Genomic DNA, 26,580 nt, shown 5'->3' with positions numbered 1-26,580 from the left:
GCGGCGCTGCGTGGCGTCTACTTTGGACTGTTACATTACATGGACGCATCCCTCGCTCGCTGCATATATCAACACACCCCGCGAAACCCTGCCCGTTTGCTCATCAGTACGTGAACTCGCCGTACTCGCTCTTCACGGTCACCTTGGACTTGCCCTCGATGGCCTCCACCCGCCCCACAACCTGCGCGTCGATGTTGAAGCTCTTGCTCACCTCGATCACCTTCTCCGCGTTCTCCGGGGAGACGTACACCTCCATGCGGTGCCCGCAGTTGAACACCTTGTACATCTCGCTCCACTCCGTGCCGCTGCACTCGTTGATCAGCCTGAACAGCGGCGGCACCGGCAGCATGTTGTCCTTGATCACGTGGAGTCCGTCCACCAGGAAGTGGCCAACCTTACTCTGCGCCCCGCCGGAGCAGTGCACCATGCCGTGAATGTCGCTCCGATCCATGGAATCGAGCAGCTTCTTCACCACCGGGGCGTACGTGCGCGTCGGCGAGAGCACGAGTTTGCCCACCGTCAACCCAGTCTCCGGCTCGACGTCGGTGAGCGCGTACTTGCCCGAGTACACAAGGTCGCTCGGAACGGAGGCGTCGAAGGACTCCGGGTACTTGGCGGCGAGCGCCTTGTGAAAGACGTCGTGCCTGGCGGAGGTTAGACCGTTGCTGCCCATCCCGCCGTTGTACTCGGTCTCGTAGGTGGCCTTGCCGTAGGACGCGAGGCCGACGACGACGTCGCCCGCGCGGATGCCGTCGTTGGAGATGACGTCGGATCGCTTCATGCGCGCGGTGACGGTGGAGTCGACGATGACGGTGCGGACGAGGTCGCCCACGTCCGCGGTCTCGCCGCCGGTGGAGATGATCCCGACGCCGTTGTCCCTCATGGTGGCGAGGACGTCTTCGGTTCCGGAGATGAGCGCCTTGAGCACCTCGCCGGGGATGAGGCTCTTGTTGCGGCCGATGGTGGAGGAGAGGAGGATGTTGTCCACGCAGCCGATGCAGAGGAGGTCGTCGGTGTTCATGATGACCGCATCCTGCGCGATACCCCGCCAGACGGAGAGATCGCCGGTCTCCTTCCAGTACATGTACGCGAGCGAGGACTTGGTGCCCGCGCCGTCGGCGTGCATGCACGTGCAGTACTCCTCGTCGCCGGTGAGGAGGTCGGGGACGACCTTGCAGAACGCCTTGGGGAAGAGGCCCTTATCGACGTTGGCGATGGCGGCGTGGACGTCCTCCTTGGACGCGGAGACGCCGCGCGCCATGTAGCGCTCGTTCGCGGCGGGGGCCTCCTCAGCGGGGGCGGCGGAGGCGGCGACGATGAGCGGCGCCCTGAGCCGGCGAGCCCCGGGGGCGGTGGAGCGCACCCGCGCGCGGCGCGCGATGGCGGAGGCGGGTGAGCACATCGCCGCGGACATCGCGGTCGTCGTGACGGACATCGTGGTGAACTTGCGCTCGACGAACAGGCGGGTTCGGTGTGACGGGAGGCGCGATTGCGAGGGGCGGTTGTTTGAACGAAACGTTGTCGAAAAGTCGGCGCTGACGCGACGGTGGTCTTTTCGCCTTCGATCGTATGATATCGACTGAGATGCGTTCTTCATTTCATTGAGAATCCACAGCTCAACACCCATATTTCGAGTTTCCGGTCGAGAACCTAACCACGAACTCGTACGTTTTGGTTAAAATTCTGCCTCGGACAATCTGGGCCTATCGTTGCCGTGTCCAGCGGCTGGGACGTATCTCGGCCAGAAGCGTGCCCACTTGGCCTTTTAGATACCGGTTGCGAATTCGGCGCGTCCCGCCAGAACTCATCGGCGCGGTCGCGGCACGTGCGTGCGTCGCACGGTCACTCGCGACCCTTCTCCAGTCCTCGCAGGGACCGGCGAGATGAATTCCCTCGCCGTCCACGCGCGCGGGTCCGCGCACCAGGTCCTCGCGCGGTCGGATAACGACCGGCGAGGTGCGCATAAATTCAATCCGCCCAACCGAATCCGGTCCCCCCAACCTGTGGTCCGTCGAAAGGCGTCCGGCGACGGTCCTTCCCTCGCGCCGCGCCTCCGGGACGTCTCCGAGAGACCGTCCCATGTCCCTTCGGCCGTGTTCTACGACCAGCGAACCCAGGGGCTCGACGCGCCCCCGCCCGTGCACGTCCGCGCGCTCATCGAGGACGGACGCGTCTTCAGCGAGATATTCCCCGTCCGATTCGACGAGGTGGGGCCGGACAAGGCGTGCACCATGAGGACGGTGGCGTCCATGATGCAGGAGTGCGCGTGCAATCATATCCAGGCCATGTGGGGCAAGGGCCAGTCCTCCCCGGCGGAGATGCGGAGCAACAACCAGGCGTTCGTTTGCACGCAGATGCACATAGAGGTGCACGAGTACCCGCGTTGGGGCGACGAGGTGGAGGTCAAGACCTGGGTCGAGGTGGAGCGGAGCGTGTCGGCGCGGAGAGACTTCGAGCTCGTGCTGTGCGATGGACCGGAGGGGACGTGCCGGGCGGTGGGCGCGGCGACCAGCAGATGGGTCGCGTTCGACGTCGCCAAGCGCCGAATGGTTCGAATTCCCAAGAAAACCACAGAGGATGTGACAAACTATCACGCGCTCCTCAACAACTACATCATGGGCGAGGACTACGTCATGCCCAAGCTCCTGGACGTCAGGAACACCAACCTGCCGCTGTCCCAGCCCAAGGCGTTCACCGGCGACCGTTTGGACCTGGACATGAACGGTCACGTCAACAACGTCGTGTACACCGAGTGGATACTCGAATCCGTCCCGGTTGACATGTGGACCGACTACCAGCTGTGCGAGCTCGACATCGAGTTCAAGAGCGAGTGCGGCTACGGAGACGTCATCGCCGCGGTGACCGCGCGGGAGGGGTCGGCGGAGGGTGTGGTGATCGAGGAGGACAACGCGCGGGTGCTCCACCAGCTGGTGAAGCTGGGAGACGACGGAAAAGAGACGGAGGTGATCCGAGCCAGGACCTCGTGGAGGCGAAAGGGAGCGATGACCGCGGAGGAGAAGGAGATGGCGGCGGTGATCGCGGCGGCGTGGGGCCCCAAGAAAAAGGGCCCCGGCGGTAAGGCTAAGGGAAGGCTCGGTGGCATCGGTCCGGGCAGCGTGGACGCCGCGCTCCTGGCGAGGTGAGGCTTTTCGTGTTGAAGCGTGCGGTTTAATTATTATAAGGTCCATCGTCTGGGCGGACCGCGTAAGTTATCATATGTATGTGTGCAAGTATCGAAGTTTGACGTCGCGTCTCCCTCCGTCTCCTCCCCCGGTTTACACGCGGAGGAACACCCGGAGCCCGTTGGGGGGCAGCTCGACGTGGAGCTGTCCCCCGGACACGTGCAGCCGCTGACCGTTTGCGAGCGGCTCCTCAAACTCGCACCCGTCGTGTGCCCCGATCTTCTCGCCCACGGGCAGCGTCATTCGCTGGGAGTTATCCGAGTTGTTGAAGGCGACGACGGCCGACGCGCCGCCGTGCGCGACCCTCGCGAACGCCATGGTCTCGTTGGTGTGCGCCAGCGGGACCTGATCGGCGTCCGCGTCGCGGAGCGCCTCGTGCGACCTGCGCAGCGCGACGAGCTCGGCGGTGCGCCTGGCGACGTCTTTCGCGCTTTGGTTCGCGAGGGCGTCTCGGAGGTCGATGGCGCGGCGCATGGCGAGGTCGCCCTCGGGGCCCCCGGGCTTGCCCTGCTCGCCGAGTTCGTCTCCGTAGTAGAGGCACGGCACACCGCGGCCGAGGATCATGGACGCGGCGGCGAGCGGGTAGTGCGCGGACGGGTTGTTGAGGCGGCTGTGGATCCTCATCTGGTCGTGATTGCCGAGAAAGTTGAGCATGGTGAGGGCGCCGTACATGTCCTTATCGCGGCCGTACGAGTGCGCCAGCTCCCAGTAGTTGTGGTCGTTGAGAGAGGACCACAGCGCCTTGGACAGCTGGTAGTTGGTCCCGCTGTCCAGAAGCCCGGGGCCCACGTGGGTGTTGTAGTCGCCGTGCATGAGCTCGCCGAGGAGCACGCAGTCGGGCTTGGCGTCTCGGCACGCGGCGCTAAACTCCCGCCAAAATTCCGGCGCCACCTCGTGCGCGACGTCGAGCCTCCACCCGTCGATGTTCGCGCCCTCGCTCGACATCCAAAACCTGCCGCAGTCCGTGATGTGGCGGCGCACGTCCGGGTTCTGGTGGTTCAGCTGGGGCAGCCCCGCGTGACCTTCCCAGCCCGGGATCTCCGCGCCGCCGCCGGGAAGTTCCCTCGCGCCCCTGTACCAGTCCCAGTACTGCGAACTCCTCCCGTTCCTCACGACGTCCTGCGCCGCGAAGTGATCGCGGCCGGTGTGGTTGAACACGCCGTCGACGATGACCCTGATGCCCAGGAGGTGGCACGCGTCCACCACCGCGCGAAGCGTCTCCACAGTTCCCAAGCGCGGGTCCAGCTGGAAGTAATCCGCGGTGTCGTACCCGTGGCCGAGATCGTGCGACGCGCGCATGAGCGGGCCGAGGTAGAGCACCGTGCACCCGAGCCTGGCGAGGTGCTCGATCCACCCCTCGTTCAGCAGCTTCATCAGCCGTTCCCCCTCGGAGAACGAACCCGGCGGTCCCTCGCATCCGCAAAAGCCGAGCGTCTGGATGGAGTACACCACGCCCTCGCGGAACCAGCGCGGGGGACCGGAGCCGTCGGGTTTGCGATCGCCCGCGTCGGGGCCCGCGGCGGACACCGGGACGAACTGCATGCGTTTGGCGCCGTCGTCGATGCTGGCCCCCGGGGACGCCTCGTCGTGGTAGGAGCGCGTGGGAGCCTCGTAGGCGGGAGCCTCGTGGACGGGGGGAGCCTGGTAGGCGGCGGGAGCCTGGTAGGAGCCGTACGAGTGATCGATGACGTCGTTGTCGTTGTCGTGATCGTGATCGTCGTAGTACGGATCGTGGTGATCGTGGTAGGTTATGTTGACCGGGGCCTGGTAGCCGTCGTACCCGGACTGACCCGCGTACTGTGCCGGCTGACCCTTGTACACGGGCTCGACGGTGGGCACATTGGGGGGGGGCGCCTGCTGCTGCTGCACGACGGGGGGCTGGTAAACGACGTCGGGGACCGCGCGAAGGCGATCGACGACGGCCAGCGCGAGGGTGACGTCGCGATCGGCGGCGTCCGGGAGGACGACCATGCGGTTGCCGCCCATCTCGTACTCGCTCCCGTTGTGCCACTTGTACTCGAGCCTCATGGCGCCGGGGTCTTCCAGCGTGATGTAGTCGCCGTTGCGGAGGCCTTGGGCGGGATCCCAGTTTCCGAGCGCGGGGTGGTTACCGATCACCCTGACGTCGGGGGAGGCGCCCTCGAGCTCGAACTGGATGCGCACCTGCGCCTGCACCTGCACCGTTCGGGCGCGACCGGCGGGGGCCCTCGCATGGGTGCTCCTGCGGGTCGTGAGCGAGAGAGATCGCGCCGGGCGGGCCACGGCTGCGGGCCCGGTGGTCGATAGGGCGGCCATCCGGGTCGATGCGGCTCAGATCTAGAGTCGCGGAGGGTTTTTGGGACCTTACGTTCCCTTGAGAGTGCCCACGCGTGGACAACAGTGCCCGCCGGACAGCCTCGAAACGACGTTTCAAACAACTGCGCCCCTCTATCCACAACGAGCAACCGGTTTTTTTCTGGTTCGGGCGTGCGACGGTCTAATTTCTTGAGTTGGAGTTGACTGGGGTGTTGCCAGGGTCTATTACTCCAGTTTTGAAGGCGGCGCGGCTGCGTGAAAGTTCCTCACCGATCGCCATGTGGACAGAACAAATCTGGGCCGGACACTGGATCAAGGAGGGCCTGACAAGTGTAGGAAAGTGTTTTGCCAAGCAAGAGCCCGGGAAATATCACAATCAACATCGGCGCCGTCGACACGTCATGTCCTGCGCAGCGTCCGTGGTTCGATGCGGGGCAACCCGCGCCCAGATCGGCGTGAGCCTTCTCTCCCGTCGCGTCGACGCTAACCGCGTCGCAATTCGCCCCGTGCGCGCCAAAGCCGTCCCGACTGGCGCGGACGTGGAGAACGGCACTATCGACCTCGTCGTCAGCACGGAGGAGGCGAGGCGAACGCTCCAGTTCGACAAGGTGATCCTGGACGAGCGCGAGGGACCGGTGATATTCGTCACCGGCGTCGCCATCGGCAGCGCCGCGGAGGCCGCCGGCGTCACCCCGGGTCAGCGGCTCGTCGCGGTCTCGGACCCGGTGAACGACGGCGAGCTCTGGTTCATCGACGGCACGGAGCGATTGGCATTCGTCAACGACGCCATCCGGAGCACCCGCGCGTACGAGTGCACGGTCGTCGTGGAGAGCGAGGTGAGCGTGACCAAGGCGGCGGTGGACGCCGTGAGGGGGCCCCCCAGCGACGAGGAGAGGGAGAGGGACGAGCAGAGGCGGAGGAACGCGGCGAAGGCGGACCTCGGCGTCCCTCCGGCGCCTCCCCAGAAGAAGCGCGAGAGGGAGGACCTCTACTCCGACAACTGGGCCGGAGACGAGTACACCGGCGGGACGTGGAACGAGCTGACGGTGGGAATCGCCATCTTCGTGGCTGTTCCCGCGCTCATCCTGACCCTGGGGGTGACCACGCGGGGGGTCCTGTGGGACACCGGCGGCTTCTTCTGAGTTGACGTGTTGAAACTTGAAATATGAAATGTTTAAGGCAATTACAACCTCGCGTGCGTATGCGGATTATTACTGGGAATCTTCGTTTCGCGGCGAGGCTTCTCCGCCACCCATCTCCCGCGGCATCGCCGGCGAGAGTGAGTGGACGTGCCCAGCAACGATCAACCACCAGATCGCAGCGCAGCGAGCGCGTGGTGAGTCCCCGCGCCCTGTCTTGACCTCCCTCACAACCCCCGACGTCGCGCGAAACGCACTCGTCGGTTTCTTCCCGCTCGATCGTCGCACCGGCGTCGTGGCGCGGTCCCCGTCGCGAAACGTCGGCCCCTCTCGGCCATCAACGGATTACTTTTCGCCCCCGCCCCCGGCGCCCCGCTCACCCGCCGTTTCCCCCTTCCCTCCGCAGATTTGATCGAAAAGCGATGGTTAAGATTACAACGAGTGAGTGTGCACCCCGACGCGCGCCCACCCGCCTGAAGGGGCGCCCTACGCGGTCCCCGCCTCTCGCCGTCGCTGTCATCTCCGAACCGATGTCCCCATCCGCGGCCCCGCGAAGGGAAGCCCCCGTTTCCCTTTACCCGACCCGCTGACCGTTCCCCGCCCTTTCCCCCCGTCTCTCCAGTCTGCTGCATCGGCGCCGGCTACGTCGGTGGCCCGACCATGGCCATGATCGCCCTGAAGTGCCCCCACATCAAGGTGACCGTGGTGGACATCAGCCAGCCCAGGATCGACGCTTGGAACAGCGACGAGCTCCCAATCTACGAGCCCGGCCTCGACGAGGTGGTCAAGGCGTGCAGGGGCAAGAACCTCTTCTTCTCCACCGACGTCGCGGGTGCCATCCGCGAGTCGCAGATGATCTTCGTGTCCGTCAACACCCCCACCAAGAAGACCGGCCTCGGAAGCGGCAAGGCGGCGGACCTCACCTACTGGGAGTCCGCCGCGCGAACCATCGCGGCTGAGTCCAAGGACAACAAGATCATCGTCGAGAAATCCACCGTGCCGGTTCGCACCGCGGAAGCCATCGAGAAGGTCCTCAAGCGCAACTGCAGCGACGCCAGCGTCCAGTTCGACATCCTCTCCAACCCCGAGTTCCTCGCCGAGGGCACCGCCATCTCCGACCTCACCGCGCCCGACCGCGTCCTCATCGGAGGCAAGATCGAGAACGAGGCTGGCCAGGCTGCCGTCGACGCCCTCGCGGAGGTGTACGCCAACTGGGTTCCCAAGAATCAGATCATCACCGCCAACCTCTGGTCCGCCGAGCTCTCCAAGCTCGCCGCCAACGCGTTCCTCGCGCAGCGCATCTCCTCCATCAACGCCATGTCGGCGCTCTGCGAAGCCACCGGCGCCGACGTCGCGCAGGTTGCCCACTCCATCGGCACGGACAGCCGCATCGGACCGAAGTTCCTGAACGCTTCCGTGGGCTTCGGCGGCTCCTGCTTCCAGAAGGATATCCTGAACCTCGCGTACATCTGTGAGTGCCATGGCTTGAAGGAGGTTGCGGATTACTGGTACAGCGTGGTTGGCATGAACGACTACCAGAAGAGCCGCTTTGTGCGTCGCGTGGTGTCCGCCATGTTCAACACCATCCGCAACAAGAAGATCGCCATGCTGGGCTTCGCGTTCAAGAAGGACACCGGCGACACCCGCGAGACCCCGGCCATCGACGTGGGCAAGGGCCTCATCGAGGATGGCGCGCAGCTCGCAATTTACGATCCCCAGGTCAAGGAGGACCAGATCGCGTACGACATGGAGGGCATGATGGGTAACATCACCTGCTACAAGACCGCCAAGGAGGCCCTTCAGGACGCCCACGCCGTCACCATCATGACCGAGTGGGACGAGTTCAAGTCGTACGACTGGAAGGAGATCTACGACGTCATGCAGAAGCCCGCGTTTGTTTTCGACGGCCGACTCATCCTCGACCACGACCACCTCAGGGAGATTGGATTCATCGTGTACGCGCTCGGTAAGCCCATCGATCCCTTCATCAAGTCCGCGGAGGGTGCGTAAGTGCACGTTGTGGGGGTGTGGGGGAAGTTTTTGCCCGTATGTAGCCTGTAGAGTCTTGAGACGAGTTGAAGCAAAGATCGTCCCAACTTTCGTTTTCGGATCTCACCGCGAAAGTCACCGCAGCTGCCGCAGTTGTTAGCCTCGAGTATTCCCTCCCACTTAGGAGGCGCGCCTGGAGGCGTCGAGAGGGCTCGACGATCACCGGGGCGCCATGGATTTCTTCAAGAAGAGCCTCTCCAAGCTCTCGGCCGCGGCGGAGTCGGCCGCGGCGCAGGCCCGCGCTGGAGTGAGCGGCGCCTCGACGTCCTCGTCGGCACGCGATTCCTCCTCGAGAGCGGGAAACTCGGGACCCGCGGGCGGGGGCGGCTCGGGGCTCGGGCCGGAGGGCGCCGATCCCGCGTCGCTTCGGGACGTTCGATTCAACGACAGGGATCCGAACGAGTCGCACGTCCAGTTCCTGTGGACCGTGTTCGAGGGAGCCCCCGAAGCTTCGCAGCAGCAGGATGAGGCACTGGAATCGTTCCTCGAGGGGTTCAACGCCTGCTTCGACGGGTGGTTTCCCCCGCCCTCGGACGGATCGAACGGCCCCGGGGGCGACGGGACGATCGTGGGATGCGCCGGCGGGCACCCCACCGCGGTGCTTCGCGGCCTCGTATCGTCGTTGCACCGCGTGCACGCTAAGCTGGAGGCCGCGTTAGCGCTCGGGGCGTCGGGCGCACAGATCCGCACCGACGGACCCGATGCCCTCCAGCGCGCCGCGGGACTCGCCCTGCTCAACGCGTGCGTCGTCGCCACCAGATCCGCGCACAACCGCGCTTGGCTCATCCGCCTCGGACTCCTCGACGCCCTCACCGCGCTCCTCAAGCTCGCCATGCACCGCCTGAACGTGCTGGGGAACCTCGCGGCGATGCGGCACCCCGGGGGACGCGGCGGGTCCAGCATGGGAACAGCCGCGGAGGTGGCCGCGCAGCTGGGTACCCTGGAACTCCTCTGCGCGCACGGCGCGTCGGTGCTGAGCAACTTTTTGGACGCGGACCTTCGATTCGGGTCCATCGCGGGGGGGTTCGGCATGTCAGACGACGGCGGCGCCGCGGCTGATCGATCCGGGACGCATTCAGCCGATCGAACCCTTCAAAACTCAACCGTCGCGCCTCGCTCGCCAGCCGCCGAATCCCCCGCGGTCAAGCCCCTGCTGGAGTGCGGCGGTCTCACCGCGCTCGTGGAGATGATCAGGATCCAGCGGCTGCTCCACCGCGCCCCCACCGGCTCGGAGGCTGCGGCGGTGGCGCTCGAGGGTTTACTCCTCAGGACGCTCTGCGCGGCGCTCGCCGGATCCGCCGCGGCGCAGCACTCGCTGCGGGGCGCGGGGGGGCTCGAGATGCTCATAGAGGGCATCGGCGTCGACGCCACCGGGACGCATGATGCGGACCCGGCGCGTCCTCGTCCTGAGGTGACCGAGTGGGACCTGAACGGGGGCGACACAGCTGGCGGCGGCGCACAGCTGTCGTTTGAGGTGCTCGAGCTTGGGGCGCTCGCGCTCGACGCCGTGCGACGAGCCGTCCGACGAAACGGACAGAACGTCAAGCGCGCGATCGAGGGCGGGGCGTTCGGGCCGAGGCTGGTCGCGATGCTGCGTCGGGGCGCCGTGGCGTCGGCGGCGTCGCTCGTTCGCGACGGGGGAGCGGAGGGGGATTGGGCCGGCGACGTCGTCGAGGAGGGCGACGTCGACGGGTTTTTCGCCGTCGGGGCTCGGGACGTTCAGACCCGACCGCCCGGGGAGGAGCTTCGACGCGCGTTCGACGTGCTCTGGGCGTTCATCGCCGGCGAGGGCGGGGTCGGCGGAGGGGATGGGCCGACCGTGGGAGGGGGGGGAATCGGCAGCCGCGGGTCCTCCGGGGACCTGGCGGCGGCGGCGGCGGCGGCGGGGTCGAGGTCCGCCGCTCGGGGTTCGATGGAGCGGCTCGCGCTTCACATCGTCGGCGCGGTCATGGAAGCCTCCAGGTTGGACATCACCGCGGAAACCGCCGGTGAACGAACCGAGGGAGGGGCGAGCGCCGTCGCCCCGGGTCCATCCCCGGCGCCGGCGACGCCCCCGAAGGAGCCCGCGGAGCCCGCGGAGTCTGCGGAGTCTGCGGAGCCGCGGGGGTTCACCGCGGCGTCAGGGAATCCATTCGGGGATGACGACGACGCAAACGACGCGGGCGATCCTTTCGACGAAATCGGCGGTGTCGGGGGGGGGGCGGGGTCCACGTCCGCGCCGTCGGTATCGTCCCCCGCGGCGTCCTCCCCTGCTCGGGTCACCGCTCGCCAATTTTTGAATCCCGAGGACGTCGCGGCAAAGGCGGGAAGTCTCCTGCGCAGACACGCCGCGCACTTCGTGCACCGTCTCATCGCCTCGTACCCGCACGTCGCGATCGACGTCGCCAGGGGCCGCGGCGCGTGGACCCAGCTGCTCTCCCACGATTGCCGATCCCCCGGCGGGGTCTCCCCCGGCGGCGTCGCCGCGTGGCTGGCGGGAGCCGCCGCGGCTGGGGACGGCGGCGGGCACGTCACCGTCGACGCCGGGACCGGGGGCAACGAGCCGGAGGTCACGGCGATGCTCGACGCCATCGAAGCTCGCGCGTTGCAGCCCGCGGCGGTCGTCGTGCTCGCCCCGGCGCTTTCGAGGTTGTTGGCGGCGTCGCCCCGGCCCACGTCGGTGGCTGTGCTTCGCGCCGACGCCGCGACTCGACTCGCAGGCGTCGCGAAGGTTCAGGCGAACGCGTGGGGCTTTCCCGCGGTGGAAGGCGTTACTAAGGGGGTTGAAGGCGTTAACGTCGAGGCGCTCGCGACGCACGGGGTGTTGGAGGTGCTGTCCACCGTGCTGGAACGCGGCGGTCCCGCGGTGGGCGCGGCGGCGACGGCTTCGGGAACCGTCGTCGATTTTATGTTTGAACTCGCGTGGGCCCCGGGCACCCAGGGGCTGGCCATACGCTGCCTCACCGCGCTCGTGGCGAGCGGTGCGGGTGTATCCCACGCCAAGGGGCCGTGGAGCGCGCTCCTGCGTCGGTACCTTCAGAGTTTACCCCGCGCCAGGGAGGCGGCGGCGGGGCCCGATCGCGACCCGGCGGCTCTGACGGCGCTTCTCGCGGGGCTCCGCGCGGCGCTGGCCGGTCCGGGAGGCGCCGCGATCCGGGCGCACCTGGCGTCCGCGGAAGCCAACGGGGAAGCCTACGTGCAGGTGATCAGCCTGCTCAACGGGGAGTACGGCGACGCGAGGGTTCGAGAGCTCGTCGTGCTGGATGTGCTGTCCACGCTGAGAAGTCTGCTGGCCGAGTCTGAAGACGCCGCGTCGGCGTTTGGGCGGGACGTGGGCTACGAAACGCTCAACGCGGCGCTGTGCACGGCGTGGGGGGACGCTCCCGCCTCGCGGACGCTGCTGGCCAAGGTCCTGCAGCTGGCGGTCGACGCCGACTTCCCCGAGGATGGCCGAGATCCGGGAGCCGGCGCGGTCATTCGAAACCCGGGCGCGCTCCCGGTGATCACGTCGCTGCTGCGCGGACGCGGGGGATGGACCGCGAAGGCGCTCGGTGCCGATCAGGCGACGCTGAGGACGTGGATCCTCGACGTCTTCGCGAGACTGCTGGCGGATTCCGTCGCGTCCCGCGCCGCCGCCGACCAGGCGGACCTGCTCGGCGAACTGTTGGAATGGTTCGCAGACGCTGCGCGCGACGACGAGGGAAACAGCGACGAAACGGGGGAAACGCACTCGCGAGTTGAGAAAGAAGGGGATGACCCGGCGGGGGCGGGGTTTGGGTCGTCGGACGACAGCACGTCCGCGCGGATCGCGGTTTGCATCGGATCCTGCGCGTCGCACTCGCTCTCGGCTCGAAATTTCCGCGCCGTGTTCCGGATGCTGGCGGACCCCCGGATGGGACCGCGCGGCCGGCGCCTGTTGCTGAGTGCGCTGCGCGCCGCCGCACGTCGCGACGGGCCGGCGGCGTACTTCGACTTCACGGGCGCGGGTAACGGCGGGGGGGGTCATCACACGCTCCTGGGCGGCGGCGGCGGCGGCGGCGGGGAGGTTGAAAATGGGCCGGGTTCGCTGGTGCTCAGCAACCCTCTCGCTTGGCCGAGCGGGCGCGCGGGTTACACGTTCGCGGCGTGGATGCGCGTGGAATCCTTCCCGACGGGTGGAAGCACCAGTCGCATGGCCCTGTTCGCGTTGAGGACGGCGTCCGGGCTCGGCGTCGCCGCGGAGCTCAGCCCCGACGGGGTGGACGTTAGCACGTTCTCGGCGGGGCAGAGCGGCGTGGCGAAGGCTGAGAACGCGCATCTTCCCGCGGAGATCAAGGAGAAGCGATGGATGTTCCTCGTCATCGCGCACTCGCCCGGCCGTCCGCCGCTTTCCACCGCCGCGGTCAAGCTCTTCGTCGACGGCGAGCAGAAATCAACCGCCAAGCTCAGGTTCCCGAAGGTGACCGAGCCGCTGACGGCTTCGTCCTTTGGCGCCTTCAACGAGTTTGACGCCGCGGCGATGGCCGCGGCGGCGGCGATGAGTCACCACGCGGTCGCGAAAGGCGCGGCGGCGGCCGCAGCCGTGGGTGCCGCGCCATTTTCCGGGCAGTTTGGGTCGGTGCGATTTTTCGACGACGTCCTGGGGCACTCGGCTGTCGCCGCGGTCAACTCGCTCGGTCCGGATTATCTCGGATCGTTTTCTCCCGCGGATACCGCGTCGGGTCTCGCGCTCGCGGGGGTCGGGATGAGCCCGTCGGAGGCTCGCGAGGTTCGCGAGAGCCTGGCGCCGAGGCTGGTGCTGTCGCTCAACGCGGCGGCTGCGTACGGGCGGGACTGTTACTCCACCGTGGCGGATCACGGCGGGTCGCTCGGGAACCTCCTCAAGGACGTCAAGGAGAAGGGGCTCGTGGGGGTTCTGAAGGAGGGCGTCGTCGGGGGGACCGGGCACGACGGTGGGAACAGGTTAAAGGCTGCGGACCTCGTGGGATCCGCGCGAGTGTGCGCCACGCACAGCGCCAGGGACATCGTACACTGCCTCGGCGGCGTGCACGTGCTCTTCCCGCTTCTCGCGCCGATTGAGCGCGACGGCGGCGACGACGACGACGCGGCGGCTGAACTTCGAGACGCGATCGACCTGCTCGCGGCGATGCTCGAGGGCTCGCGGCTGAACCAGGAGGCGCTGCAGGTGAGCGGGGGTTTCGCGCTCATCGCGCACCTGCTCCGCCGCGACGGGGGCCGGCGACTCTCCGCCGCGGCGCTGCCGTCGATGGAGCGGCTTGTGAGGAGCGTGGGAAGGCACGCGTGGCAGGGGCCGGGTGGGGACACCGAGCAGGCGGCCGTTCGGCTTCTCCTGGACCTTCGCATGTGGGCCGGGGCAAACGTACCCGAGGAGGCGCTCGCGGCGCACTCGCGCTTCCTTCAGAAGCTCGCCAAACGCGATCCCGCGGCGCTGAGGTCGCTGATACCCCCGAATACGATTGTCGACGCCGTGGCTGAATTTAGGTCGCACCCCGGGCTGAACCCGGCGGCGGCGCGCGCCCGTCGCAGGGCGCTGCTCGCCGTGATGGGCGAGCTCCTCGTGGGCGCCGTTCCCGCGGTGTACTACGAGACGGTTCAGGCGGCGTTCTCCGCCGTCGAGGACGCCGGCGAGTCGGACGCCGCCGGCGCCGCCGCCGCCGACGTTCTGGAGGCTTTCGTCGACATGCTCCAGCCCGGGTCGCCGCTCGGGACGTGGCTCGCCGGGGCCATCGTCAGCGAGTGCTGCGGCGCCGCGGTGGTCCTCGCGCCCCTCACCCGCACGCACGCGGAGACCAGGGCGGTCGCCATTCGCCTGCTCACCGCGCTGATGCCGAGGTCCCGGGAAGTTGACGCCGCCGACGCGCACGACGCCGGGGACGGTAAACACCAGATGGCGCCCCCGGGGCTCATGTCCGCGGTGGGAGAGGCGCTCGTTCGATTCCCGCTGACACACGACATACGGGCGGCGCTGTTCGAGCTCATGCTCGGGGGCCAGCCCGTCCCCGCGGTCGCCGCGCCAGTCGCCAAGGGATCGAAACCGTCGTCAAAATCTTCAACCTTTGGCGGGGTATCCGTCGCCTCGGCGAGGGCCGCGGCTAAATACGCGGCCGGTCGTTTCTTCGCCTCGGTGTCCAGCAGCGGATCCGCCGGAGCCGTTCAGCTGTCCAAGGGAACCCTGCTCGAGCCCGTCGCCGGATCGTCCACCTCGGGGGTACCGGGCATCGTCCACGCCTCCGCCGCGGGTCTCCTGCTTCGACTCTTGGAGAAGAGTGAGGAGAGCGAGATGCGCGCGGGGGTGTTGGAACTGATCCTGAGCCTGGTCGAGGGCGCGGCCGGGAACGCGCACGTGGTCCTGGGCCAGGCCGGGTGGCAGCAGTGGCTCATGCCGGTGTTCACCAAGAGCGTCGACGAGGAACGCGCGTTGGCGCTGAGACTCTTCAGGGCGCTCCACACCCACGCGGTGCTGCGGGTCGAGGGGGGCGCCGGGGTCGTGGAGACGACCGCGGCCGTCGTCGCGGCCGCGGGGGACCGGAACCAGCTCGATGCGCCGGCCTCGTTGCGCACGCTGCTCGCCGACCTTTTCGAGGGGCTCCTCGAACAGACTCTGCCGCCGCCGCCTTCGGAGGATGCCGGAGACGTTTCATCGGCGAGTTGGACGAGCACGCTCGCGGCGGCTCCGTGCTGCGATAACCTCTGGTCCCTCCTTCCGCTCGTCACCGAGCTCTCCCCGGAGCAGGGTCTCGCGGCGGAGACTCTGCGCATGTGCGAGGGGGCGTGGTCGGCGATCGAGGCTTTGGCACCCACCGTAAAGTCTAATAACGGCGCGAGGGGTACGCCGGGTCACTCGAGGCAAAATTCCACGGTTCTGGACGGTCACGACGTCGACTTTGGGTCCACGGAGGATCTACCGCGCAAAAAACTCGCGGCGCAGAGACCCGCGCAACGGGCGGCGTTACAGCGCGTCGCGTTCCGCCTAATCGTCGCGTACATCCGAGAGGCTCCGTCGCCGATGGCTGAATCCGCAACCAACAAACTGGAGACGCTCCTCGGTTCAATCCTGCCGAGCGCCCCGATGTCCAACGAGGAGCGGGAGAGCACGTCCGCTCGGCTGCACTGGTTCCTCGCCGCGCTCGTCCGCGCGGAGAACGACCTCGCGCCGTCGTCGCCCGAACGAGCGGCGCTCGCGGGGCGGCTCGTGGGCGCGGCCGTGGGGAGAGGGAAGGATGTGCTTCACGGAGACGGCGGCGGCGGATCCCTTCGGGGCGGCGTCGTCCCCGGCGGAGGGAGCGTCCGAGCCAGCGCGGTGGCCGCCGCCGTGATGACCACGTCGGGGTCGGACGGCGGGGATCCCCTGCGCGGGCTCATCTCCGAGCAAAAAGCCGCCGCGGGAGCCGCGTTCGACGCCAAGGAGGGCCGCAGGGCTGCCGAGGCTCGCCGAGCCGCGAGCGAGCGCGCCGCTTCGGAGGCGGCTTCGTCCTATTACCACGAGCGAACCGCCGAGCGCGGTTTACTCGAGCGCAGAGCCGCGGTGATGTCCCAGGTGTGCGACAGGGAAGCGCAGCGCAGAGCCCTCGCCAACGCGCGGTCCGAAGAGGAGGCGCAGGCCATGGACCGTCGATGGACGTCGCTACTGCGCGAGCTCACGGATGAGAGCGGGCCATGGTCGGCGGCGTATCGGGGTTCATCCGAGGACCCGACTCGACCGCCGTACAAGTGGAAGCTCGACAGCGCCGAGGACAGTTCCCACCGCAGGTTACGTCTCAAGCGAGACTACCACTACGTCGTGTACCGCGACGAGGACCGGGACGGGGAAAAGGCTGCCGGTAGTTTGGGCGTATCCGTCAACGCGGATGAGATGAGCAAGTTGGTCGGCGGGGACGCTCTCCGGGTGAGGAAAACCGAGGAGGACGACGGGACGATGGACGAGGCTGCCGTCGCGAGCGCCGAGGCCGAGGCCGAGGCTGCCGCCGCGGCAAAAGCTGCGGAGGCTGAGCGCGAGGCTGCGGAGCTCACGCGCGAGGATAGGCGTAAGATTCTGCTGAGCCTGCCCGCCGTGCTGGTCGGCTCCAAGCGAACGGTTCGGGGGCAGGTCAAGGTTTCGCGCGCCGCGGTGAGTTTCATCGCGGATAGGGACCAGGACGACGATCGAAACGGCGAAGAATCCGCGTCAACCGCCGAGGGCAGCGAAAAGAGCAAGAAACGGTTCTGGCGCTGGCCCATCGCTCGCGTCGATGAGGTTCACCACGCGAGGTACCGGCTGCAGCACGTCGCCGTCGAGATTTTCCTCATCGATCGGCGGAGCGCGTTTCTCGCGTTTCAAGATAAGCGATCGGCGCGCGACGCCGCCATGCGCATCGCGACGTGCAGGCCGGGGATCACGCTCATGGATCGGCGTCGTAAGCTCGCCGCGGCGCAGCGCGCGCAGGAGCGATGGTGCCGGCGTGAGCTTTCCACGTTTGACTACCTCATGTCGCTCAACACGCTCGCCGGTCGAACCAGGAACGATTTAACGCAATACCCCGTGTTTCCGTGGGTGCTGTCGGATTATACGTCCGACTCTATCGACCTGAACGACCCGCAGGTGTTCAGGGACCTGGCCAAGCCCGTCGGCGCCCTCCACGAACCGAGGCTCAAGCAGTTCATCGAGCGGTACCAGCTGCTGGCGGAGGATCCCGACAGCCTGACGCCGCCGTTTCACTACGGGTCGCACTACTCCTCCGCCGCGATTGTCCTCTTCTTCCTCATCAGGCTCCAGCCGTTCACGGGGCTGGCGAGGTCGCTCCAGGGGGGACGATTCGACCACGCGGACAGGCTCTTCGCCTCCGTGGACAGGTGCTGGCGTGCGTGCCTCGAGTCCACCGCCGACGTCAAGGAGCTCATCCCGGAATTTTACTCCCTCCCCGAATTTCTCGCAAACTCCAGCGGCTTCAACCTGGGTGCCACTCAGCAAGGCGCGTCCGTCGGCGACGTCGCGTTACCCCCGTGGGCCGATGGTTCCCCGCACGAGTTTATTCGCGTCATGCGCGAGGCTCTGGAATCCGAGACTGTCTCTGCCAGGATGCACCTGTGGATCGATCTCGTGTTTGGCCACGCGCAACGCGGAGACGAGAGCGTGAAGCGCCGCAACGTCTTCCACCCGCTCACGTACGAAGGGTCCGTCGACCTCGACGCGGTCAAGGACCCGGACGCTCGCGCCGCCGCGGAGTCGCAGATCGTCAACTTCGGCCAGACCCCCGCGCAGCTCTTCAGGAAACCCCACCCGAGGCGAGCGCCGCCCCCGTCGCCGCTCCCGCCCATTCGCCACTCGCCGCACAGCGTCGCGCTGACATCCGTGACGGCGCCGCCTCGGTTTCCCCCAAACGCGCCGGCATCACCCGTCGCTTTCGTCTCCGTCGAGGGATCGGACCTCGCGTCGGTCGGCGGGGGGAACCTCTTCGGGCAATCGGCGAACGTCCCCGGGCTTCCTTCTGGGGTCAAGGTGGTGACGGCGTCGGTCGATTGCGCCGTGGGCTCTCACCGGTTTGTCCGCCCAAAGATCGACGGGGGCAACTCTGCGCTCACGCAGGCCATCGGGTCCGCCGCTGATCTCATCAAGGACGTCAAGGAACACATCACGGGTTCCGGAAACTGGACGCAGGGTGGGGATCAATACGCGGCGGGGTACGCGGTGGAGTGCGATTCCGTCGCCGTGAAGCGAAGGGTCGCCCCTTTCGCCGCGGAGGCTGTCGTGGGTTCGCAGCATTTCGCGACGCTCGCGGGTGGAAAAATTTTACTCTCGTGCGGACACTGGGACCACGGCCTGAGGGTGCTCTCCGTCGAGGACAGCCGCGAGCTGCAGATCGCGACCGGGCACAGGGACCTCGTGACGTGTATATCCACCACCGCCGGGCGGGTGGGACGCGCGTGGGCCAAGTCCGACGTCAAGGGTGCGCTCGGCGCCCTCCGCACCAAAGCGCTCAACATCGCGCAGGGATATAACGACGACGGCTCCGGCTGGGACGACGCCCTGGGGTGGAACGACGGCGCGACGATCGTGGTGAGCGGCTCTCGCGATACCACGGTGGCCGTGTGGGAGGTGACGCCGCCGCCCGACGGGTGGGGCGGCGCGCATCCGTCCTTCTCTCGCGGCGGCGGGCTCGGGCAGCGTCCTCGTCGGATCCTCTTCGGTCACGCGGACGGGGTGACGTGCGTCGCGGCTTCCGCGGAGCTCGACCTGGTGGCGTCGGGGGGCGCGGACGGCGCGGTGTTGCTGCACACGCTGCGCCAGGGCCGTCACCTGCGGACGCTCAGGGATGCGGGGTCGGATGCGGGCGTCCCGTCGTGGCTCTGTTTCCTCGAGGCGCCCGTCGCGGCGGTTCTCGTGTACGACGGGGATCAACTGACGCTCTCGACGCACGGGATCAACTCCCCGTCGGACGCGCCACCCCTCGCGACCGCGAACGCCACGGAGCGGCTGCACGCGCTGACGCTGTCGCCCGATGGACGTTTCCTGGTCACCGGGGGTGAGAAGGGTGCGGTCGTCGTCCGTAACTGTCACGACCTTCGCGTCTGCGCGCGCTACGACGGGCCGGGGCCGGCGGTGACGGCGCTGCGGACCACGCCGGAGGAGTGCATCGTCGGGGGACTCGCGGACGGGAGGATCGCGGTGTGGGCGCCGGGCGTGGCGGGAGCCTGAAGAGAGTCTCGTCGTCTTGACTTTACAACAAGCTGATATTGCTAGCTACTTTTAGATACCTTCGTAGTCTATGATACAACGGGGTTTGTATGATACAACGGGGCTCACCCGATTTGCCCAACGCTGACAAGCGCCGCGGCCGTGGCGACGAGCGCGGTGAAAAGCCCCGCGAGCCCCGCGGCTCCTCCTTTCGGTTTGGTCGTGGTAATGATGTCCACGTCGGCCTCGTCGTCGGAGCGCGGGGGAAGGGCACTCACGGTGTCAGCAGCAGCATCCGCCTTCTTCTTCTCCTCGTCGGCAACCTGGTCGGCGTACTCAGCCTCTGCCTTGAGCTCGTCAGCCTCCGCCTGGAGCTCGTCAGCCTCCGCCTGGAGCCCGTCAGCCTCCGCCTCGGCGTCCTTCACCTCCGCCTCGGCGTCGGAAACCTCAGCCTCGGTCGAGTCGACCTGGTCCTCGATGGCGGCAACCTCCGCCTGCACCTCCGCGGCGCCCGCCACCTCGGTCTTTAGCGCCGTCAGGTCCCCCGAATCGACGCCGTCCACCGAGGCCAGCGCCACCAGCGGGTCGACTTGGGTGGTGGTGGGGGTGATACCCCCGCTCTGCAGCTCGGTGACCGCGGCGGTCACGTTGACCTCCTCGGGGTTAACCTCGATCGTCACGTCGTATTCGGTGTTGAGGATGCGGCGGCGTCGGCCCGAGGAAGCGGAGGTCTCGGTGGCGTTGCAAAAAGCCTTGGAGGAGTTCACCGAGGGCATGGCGGCAAAGGCGAGGTCGCACGCGGCGGTGGCGTTGGGCGCGGGCTTCTTGAACTTCACCCTCGTCGCGTTCTTGCCCGCGATGGCCGCGTCCGCGAGGACCTTAGCGCGCCGCGCAGCCTTTGCGTCGGCAATCTTCGCGAGCATCGCGTCGCGCTTGGCTTTTGCCTCTTTCCGCTCCTCCTCGAGCTTCTTGCGCTTCTCCTCAGCCTCCTTCTTCTTCTCCTCGAGCTTCTTGCGCTTCTCCTCAGCCTGCTTCTTCTTCTCCTCAGCCTCTTTCTTCTTGTCCTCAGCCTCCTTCTTCTTCTCCTCAGCCTCCTTCTTCTTCTTCTCCTCAGCCTCTTTCTTCTTCTCCGCATCCCTCTTGGCGTGTTCAGCCTTCCTGTCCTGCTCCTTCTTGTACTCCTCCCAGGTGTCGTAGCCGTCCGGAAGGCCGGGAGGCCGAGGCGGGGAGGCCGGGAGGCCGGGGGCCGCGACCACACCCCCTTTGTCGTCGTCGGAGTCCCCATCGGCTTGCTTGCCGTCCGAGTCGTAGCACGGGCACCAGAGATCGTACTCCAACTCCACAGACCCGCTCATCGTTACCCCCGCGCCGTCACCGCACTTGCGCGTCCCGGACTGGTACAGCCGCCGGCAGTGCTGCAGCGAGCTGGTAGTCTCGTCGCCGTAGCACCCGAGCAAGAACGGCGGCTTGGTCCGCGCGTGGTAGTGGTAGATCTTGGCGCCCTCCGGGATGCCCCACGAATCGTACGCGGGCACTGTTCCGGTGTGCCCGCCGCACGGGTCGAGGTCCGCGGGTGCCGTCCCCGTGGTTTCGTGCCGGCCGTAGAGGGGCCTGCCGTCGAGCATGACGCCAACGACGCCGGAATGACCGGGGTCGTCCGGTTTGTAGAGGCACACGGGGTCCATGTGGTAGTGGTAAGGGTTGGCGTGGCCCCCGCACTCGTCCATGAAGAGTTCGGTTCGAACGGTGCCGCTGGCGCACGTCTTGAAGAGCGTCTCCTCGCAAGTCTTGACGTCCATGCCGCCTGGGCAGTAACCCGAGTAGGTGGATCCGTCCTTGCAAGGGTAAGGGGGCCTAGCGTCGGACGCTGACGTGGACGTCGGCCCGGCACCGAACCCAGCCTCGAACGGACCGTAGATGAGTTTAGAGTCCGTTCCGTAGCCCACCGTGCCGAGGAGCGGAGCAGCCATGGGCGCCCTGTAAGAAGGGATGATGGCTCCGGCCCACGTTCCCTTCAGCTTACCAGTCGCGGAGTCGAACGCGAGCTTGCCACCAGCGGCGAGGGACCCCCCGGAACCTGGCCGCGAGGGGGGCTTTCCTTCAGCCGGGGGCGCACCGGGCCTCGAGCCCGGTGGTTTTTTGTCTCCCGCTCCCGCCCCCCCGCCTCCCGGACCCCCACCGCTCGGCCTCTCGGGTTTAGGCTGAGCCGAAGCGGTCGCGAGGAGGCTCGCGACCACGATGGCGAGTAAAGACGCGCGCCCACGCATGGCAAACTCTCCGCACGCGCGCGTCGAACTGCGCGAGGGGCGTTCAACTCGGCGAAAAAATGGCCTGTCGGTTGGGCTCGCTGACGCACGGGCTGCCAGGCTGCGGACGCAAAGGCAAAATCCCCGTAACTTTTTTCAGTTTTCGTCAAAATCCCCGTAACTTTCGTCCGTAACCAAAACCCGTGCGCAAATAGACAGGCATTCTTGAGTCAAAAGCAGCTGGAAAATCATTGGCGAGTTCACATTTGTAGTTCTGCTTGCCTATAATGCCTCGGTTTGCCTCGGTTTCAGAAACCAAGCTGTCCTTGATGAGTTATAAACAGTCATTTCGTCCCCTGGCTAGATTCTATGTAGATAAATAAACCGTGATTCTTGAATTATGAGATGACTACATATGACTACGATAGACTACGCAAGTTAGTAAAAAAATACCCCTTATGTGTATAATCCAATGATTATTTCATTGGCGATTACGTGTTCCCGCCTCCATTCATTGGCGCGTTATGTGCTTCTCCCCGCAAGGACGCGTGCAGCCGATGAAAGTCCCGATATACCCACCCCTCTGTTAAACCCAGACGACCCCGGCGCATCTTTGGAAGCTCGTGCACGCGTCCCACCCTCGCGAATAATTCATTCGGCGGCAGAGACACCAGCGTTGTGCCGAGAGGCACTCGGGACATTTTCGTGATTTTCACACACACATGGAAAATTTCACACCACCGCCTCCTCCCGCCTCGCCAACCTCACCGCGAGCTCCTTCGCAACCTCCCTCTCCACCCTCTCCACGTACTCGGCGATCTTAAACTTTCGCTTGCACCCCGCGTAGTTCATGTACCGAACCTTTCCGAACACGTCGCGCTCTTTCCAGCCCTGGTCGTGAACCCCGCAGATGGCCCACATGCACCCGACGTAACCATTCGGATCGCGACCGTCCAGCTGGTACCTGTCGTTGAGATAAATCGCCCGTCGCAGCGCCTCCTCCGGTCCCTCGCCGGTCCACTCCAGGATCTTCTTGGCCCAGTACATGCGCAGGAACCCGTGCATGGTGCCCAGGTGCGTCAGCTCCTTCTGCGCCGCGTTCCAGAGCTCGTCGTGCGTTCGCGAATGCTCCAACTCCTCCAAAGTGTACGCAAACTCTCGCGCATCGGAAGCGTGCAACGCGAGGGACTCCCGCGCCCACCCCGGGGCGCCCGCGATGGAGTCGTAGTGGGGGTTGTGGAGGCAAAAGTTATCCGCGAGCTCGCGTCGGACGATGAGCTCTTCTAGAAATGAATCCACAGCCTCCGGATGCTTCGCGCGGTGTTTCGTAGCCTCGACGGCGCACCGCTGCGCCGAGAGCTGCCCAAAGTGGAGGTACGGGGAGAGACCGGAGAGCGCCTCCGGAACGTTGGGGTCGTTCCTGCTGCCGTACAGCGCGAGGCGATTGGGGAGAAACGAGGCGCTGGTACCAAACAGCGCCGCGAGCGCGGCTGTTTCACCCGGCGCCCTCGACCGCGGCGGCGACGGCGAGAGCACCTCGGGCACCGCCCCCCCCGCGCCTGCCCGCGCCGCGTCGATCAGGCCGTCCCAATCGATGGACCCGGCGCTTCTCACCGGGTGTTTCTCGGCGCCCGCGGCAGCCTCCGTCGCCGCCTCGCGCACGTCCTCGACCGTTGGAAAGTCGGTGAGAAAGTCGGTGAGACGTCCGTTGATCTTCTTCCGGATGGTCCTCGCCGCGTATTCCTGCTTCTCCGACGCCACCCACGCCGGCACGACGTTGTGGGCGTCAACCTCCGCCACCGGAACGTCCACCGGGCACAGCAGCGTGGTCACCGAGTCCCGCCACGCGCGTCCGATTCGCAGAGGGGAGAAATCCGTGACGAGCATGGAGCACCCGAGGCGTTCCGCGGCGGCCGGGACGGAGACGCCGGGGTCCGGCCCTTGCGCGAGGTGGAACGGGATGCCGAGATCTCTCAGCCTCGACTCCAGCTCCCTCAGCCCGCGGAGCATGAAGCAGTACTGCCTCGCGCCCGCGTTGGCGAACTCAGGGACGAGCGCGAAGACCACGTGCAGCGGTCGGCGATGCTCGCGCGCGACGGCGAGGGCGTGGCAGAGCGCCCAGTTGTCCATCGCCCGCTGGTCCCGGGACATCCAGTACACCACAGGACCTTCGCCCACCGGGACGTCGCCGCCGCGAAGCGATCGGACCCTCCGAGGATCGCACCAAACGCCTGATAAGGGTCTTATCGTCGCGGTGGCGTCATCCGGGGACGAAGGCGACGACGCGGAGGCGGAGGACGCCGCGCCTCGGACGCCCGTCCTCGTCGGAGGTTTGGTCGTCGACGTGGCAGCCCGGAGAGGTGCCCATCGGCTCGCGCACCCGGTCGGGGGCCTCGGGGCGACCGCCGGAAGATGCGTCGCGAGGACCGACATGGCGCGCGCGAGCTCGGTAACACCGCGGCGGCTCGTCTTGGCTGTCGCTCGACGGGCCCGCGCGGACCACGGGCGCTTCCTGCGAAGTGGCCGCCGCACCTTTTCGGGTTTTCGGGAGTTTCGATATGATATTTGCTTCTGTTTGCGGCTGTTGCGGAAGATCTCGACGCGTCGAAACGTCGCATTAAACCGGTGCTACCAAGAGGACGCCGTCTTCTTCCCCGCCGCGCGATCGCGTTCCTCCTCCGCCGCCGCCTCGCTCGCGTCCGGCATCCCCAGCATCACCCTCTCCTTGTCAATCGTCACCATCCCCAACCTCCCGCCGCTCGGCTTTCGCACGAATTTCGGCGACGTGAACGACACGTCAACCTTCCCGCCCGTTCGCAGCTTGGAGTGAAACGCGGCGAGATCCGCGGCGTACTGAAGGTCCTCGTCGCTGGCCTCCTGTCCGGGCTGCTGCCGCAAGATGACGTGCGCGCCGGGCGCCCCGCGCACGTGGAACCACACGTCCTGATCCTTGCCGATGGAGAGGCTCACCGCCTCGTTGCCTCGGCTGTTTCGACCGACGAGCACCTCCTTCCCGCTGGGGGCGACGTACCTCCGAATGTTGATCATCGGATCGTCCCGCCCGCCCTTCTTCTTGGGCTTCGAGGGCGTTGCCCCTCTCTTCCCCTTGCCGCCGCCGCTCGATCTCTCCTGTCGCTTGATCTCGGCCGCGGCGCCCTTGCCCGTGGGCTTGACGAGCCTCGCGTCTACGAGCTCGGCGTCGATCTCCTCCAGCGCCAAAACGTCATCCTTGCCACCCTGCCCCGTCAGTTCCCGGAGGGAAAACTCAACCTGCTCGAGGTACTCCGCCTCGCGCGACGCCGCCTCGAGCAGTGGCTCCACGGCGCCCGCGGTCCTCCGCTGTTTCCTCGCTTTTTTATACAGCGCCTCAGCCGCCGCAACCGGTCCCTTGAGCGCGTCGATTGGGATTTCCTTAGCCTCCCCAGTCTCAAAGTCGTACACCGTGAGCGCGCTCGCTCCCTGCTGGTACCCGTGTTGATACGCCATGATCTCGTCCGCGCGGGTCTTGACGTCCTCGTGCGCCTCCGCCTCGGCGATCTGCTTACGAAAGGAGTTGACCTTCTGACGATTTTTTTTCACGGCGGCGCCGACGGCTTGGAGCAATCGGTCCTTCTCCCGGCGGAACACGTCGGCGTCGCCCGCGCCGCCGTAAACCTCGGCGAACAGCGCGCCGACGGGCCCGCCGGCGCCCGCGGGGTCCGCCGCCCTGGACGCCGCCGAGAGCGGCGTCAGGCCCGCGCCGATCGGGTCCGCCGGCTCGTGCAACAGGAGCTGCCCGCCCCCGTCGCACCAACCCGCGGCTTCGAGGATCGCGGTCGCCGCCGCGTTATCGCCGCCTCCTCCGCCACCTCCGCCGCCGCCGCCGACCGCGTCCACCGCGCCGGTCAACGCGTCCACCCACCGCCGCCACTCCTCGTGGAGCGCGCGCCACGCGTCGTCGGTAAGGGCGGACGGCGAAGGGTCCGAGGAACCGACGTTCGCGCCGGAGCCGGCGAGGAGCGTCGCCGCGAGCGCCGGGCTCACGCCGCGAAACGCGCGAACCATACCCTTCTCCACCCCGGGCGTCGGCTGCTGCCCGTGCCCGGTTCCTCCCTTAGTTCCCCCCTTACTTTTGGACGATTTGACCCGGTCGTCCGCGACCAACGCCGCCGCTCTCGTGACGATATCGCGCCACTCCGCGAGGGCGGGCGCGTCGTTCGGAGCTACGCCCGGCGCAGGCGGTGGCGGTCGGTACTCAAACCCCGGCGACAGCGGTCGCACGGACGTTTGCGCGGCTCCCACCTGGTAGGCGCACGCGGCGATCTTCCCCGTGGCATCGTCCACCAGCACGGCGTTGCTGTTGCGTCCCATGACCTCGCAGTGCAGCGTGAACCGCGGTTCGTCTCCGGGCCGATCGGCGAATGAGAACGTCGCGACCCTCTCCCACGGCTCGGGCAGCGCCGCGCGCGTCAGCACGAGGTTCCTGAGCAGCGCGTGGCACTGCTCGCCGAACGATAGCTGCTCGGTCTTGTGGATCCTCGGCGGGGGCGGTCCGAGGCACACGCGCGCGGCGTCGGGGTGCCAGGACACGTGCAGCGCGACGTTTCCGTCGATGCCACGCAGGCCGAGCACGAGGGTGTAGGCGTCGGCCTGCGCGGCGAGCTCCACCTTCGTGGGCACGCCCAACGCGCGCACCTCGCACACGGACGCGACGAGCGCGGTGTAATCGAACGCGGGGAGCTTAACGCCTTTGGCGCGCGGCGCGGGAGCCCCCGTCGTTCCGGTCGGAGACGGCTCAGCCGCGTCCGCGCGTGTCGCGACGGCTGCGGTGGAAGCCGGGTGGAGCCGGCGATGATGCGTCGGGCGATCCGTCGCTCGGAGTCGAGGCGCGGTCGCGGCGCGGCGCATGCACTCCGCGGCGCGCCTGCATGTCGCAGACCGCATCACCATCGCGGTCCCTCCAGTCGCGCGGCTCGTCGCGGCTGCGCGCATCTCCGTGTGCGGGTCTACTTTGTCGGTGCTGTTAACTTAGAAGGTTCCGGGGAGCGACGTCATCGCAA

The 26,580-nt window shown here is 67.1% G+C and overlaps 9 protein-coding genes across 9 annotated transcripts; 4 read left to right on the top strand and 5 right to left on the bottom strand.

Moving 5' to 3' along the window:
• Nucleotides 1-100: 100 nt before the first annotated feature.
• Nucleotides 101-1,261, bottom strand: MICPUN_97570 (predicted protein; the record flags this gene model as incomplete). The annotated part of the gene is made up of 1 exon (XM_002502865.1): nt 101-1,261. The coding sequence occupies one exon, from the start codon at nt 1,259-1,261 to the stop codon at nt 104-106; it is 1,158 nt and encodes a 385-aa protein (XP_002502911.1). The 3' UTR covers nt 101-103.
• Nucleotides 1,262-2,150: 889 nt separating this feature from the next.
• On the top strand, nt 2,151-2,862 carry MICPUN_71325 (predicted protein; the record flags this gene model as incomplete). The annotated part of the gene is made up of 1 exon (XM_002503225.1): nt 2,151-2,862. A coding segment is annotated over one exon (712 nt), but the record flags the coding sequence as incomplete, so codon positions are not given.
• A 413-nt stretch (nt 2,863-3,275) lies between these two features.
• AMI6 (glycoside hydrolase family 13 protein) lies at nt 3,276-5,477 on the bottom strand (the record flags this gene model as incomplete). The annotated part of the gene is made up of 1 exon (XM_002502864.1): nt 3,276-5,477. One exon carries the CDS (start codon nt 5,475-5,477, stop codon nt 3,276-3,278), a length of 2,202 nt encoding a protein of 733 aa, XP_002502910.1.
• A 278-nt stretch (nt 5,478-5,755) lies between these two features.
• MICPUN_105738 (predicted protein) lies at nt 5,756-6,664 on the top strand (the record flags this gene model as incomplete). The annotated part of the gene is made up of 1 exon (XM_002503224.1): nt 5,756-6,664. One exon carries the CDS (start codon nt 5,756-5,758, stop codon nt 6,617-6,619), a length of 864 nt encoding a protein of 287 aa, XP_002503270.1. The 3' UTR covers nt 6,620-6,664.
• Nucleotides 6,665-6,796: 132 nt separating this feature from the next.
• On the top strand, nt 6,797-8,714 carry MICPUN_91087 (predicted protein). The gene is made up of 3 exons (XM_002503223.1): nt 6,797-6,813; nt 7,023-7,057; nt 7,239-8,714. Exons 2-3 carry the CDS (start codon nt 7,039-7,041, stop codon nt 8,624-8,626), a joined length of 1,407 nt encoding a protein of 468 aa, XP_002503269.1. The 5' UTR covers nt 6,797-6,813; nt 7,023-7,038; the 3' UTR covers nt 8,627-8,714.
• Nucleotides 8,715-16,559: 7,845 nt separating this feature from the next.
• On the top strand, nt 16,560-19,316 carry MICPUN_82791 (predicted protein; the record flags this gene model as incomplete). The annotated part of the gene is made up of 3 exons (XM_002503222.1): nt 16,560-18,164; nt 18,336-18,544; nt 18,683-19,316. 3 exons carry the CDS (start codon nt 16,560-16,562, stop codon nt 19,314-19,316), a joined length of 2,448 nt encoding a protein of 815 aa, XP_002503268.1.
• A 104-nt stretch (nt 19,317-19,420) lies between these two features.
• On the bottom strand, nt 19,421-21,562 carry MICPUN_59403 (predicted protein; the record flags this gene model as incomplete). The annotated part of the gene is made up of 1 exon (XM_002502863.1): nt 19,421-21,562. The coding sequence occupies one exon, from the start codon at nt 21,560-21,562 to the stop codon at nt 19,421-19,423; it is 2,142 nt and encodes a 713-aa protein (XP_002502909.1).
• Nucleotides 21,563-22,324: 762 nt separating this feature from the next.
• Nucleotides 22,325-23,758, bottom strand: MICPUN_67761 (DNA photolyase; the record flags this gene model as incomplete). Its single annotated transcript, XM_002502862.1, has 1 exon — nt 22,325-23,758. A coding segment is annotated over one exon (1,434 nt), but the record flags the coding sequence as incomplete, so codon positions are not given.
• Nucleotides 23,759-24,169: 411 nt separating this feature from the next.
• Nucleotides 24,170-26,428, bottom strand: MICPUN_82571 (predicted protein; the record flags this gene model as incomplete). The annotated part of the gene is made up of 4 exons (XM_002502861.1): nt 24,170-24,646; nt 24,731-25,297; nt 25,409-25,609; nt 25,682-26,428. 4 exons carry the CDS (start codon nt 26,426-26,428, stop codon nt 24,170-24,172), a joined length of 1,992 nt encoding a protein of 663 aa, XP_002502907.1.
• Between the last annotated feature and the right edge of the window lie 152 nt (nt 26,429-26,580).

This window comes from Micromonas commoda, chromosome 6 (assembly GCF_000090985.2).
Source record: "Micromonas commoda chromosome 6, complete sequence".
In the NCBI taxonomy this organism is placed as follows: domain Eukaryota; kingdom Viridiplantae; phylum Chlorophyta; class Mamiellophyceae; order Mamiellales; family Mamiellaceae; genus Micromonas; species Micromonas commoda.
The sequence above is the reverse complement of the archived record's forward strand: the minus strand, read 5'-3'. Positions and strand labels throughout refer to the sequence as shown.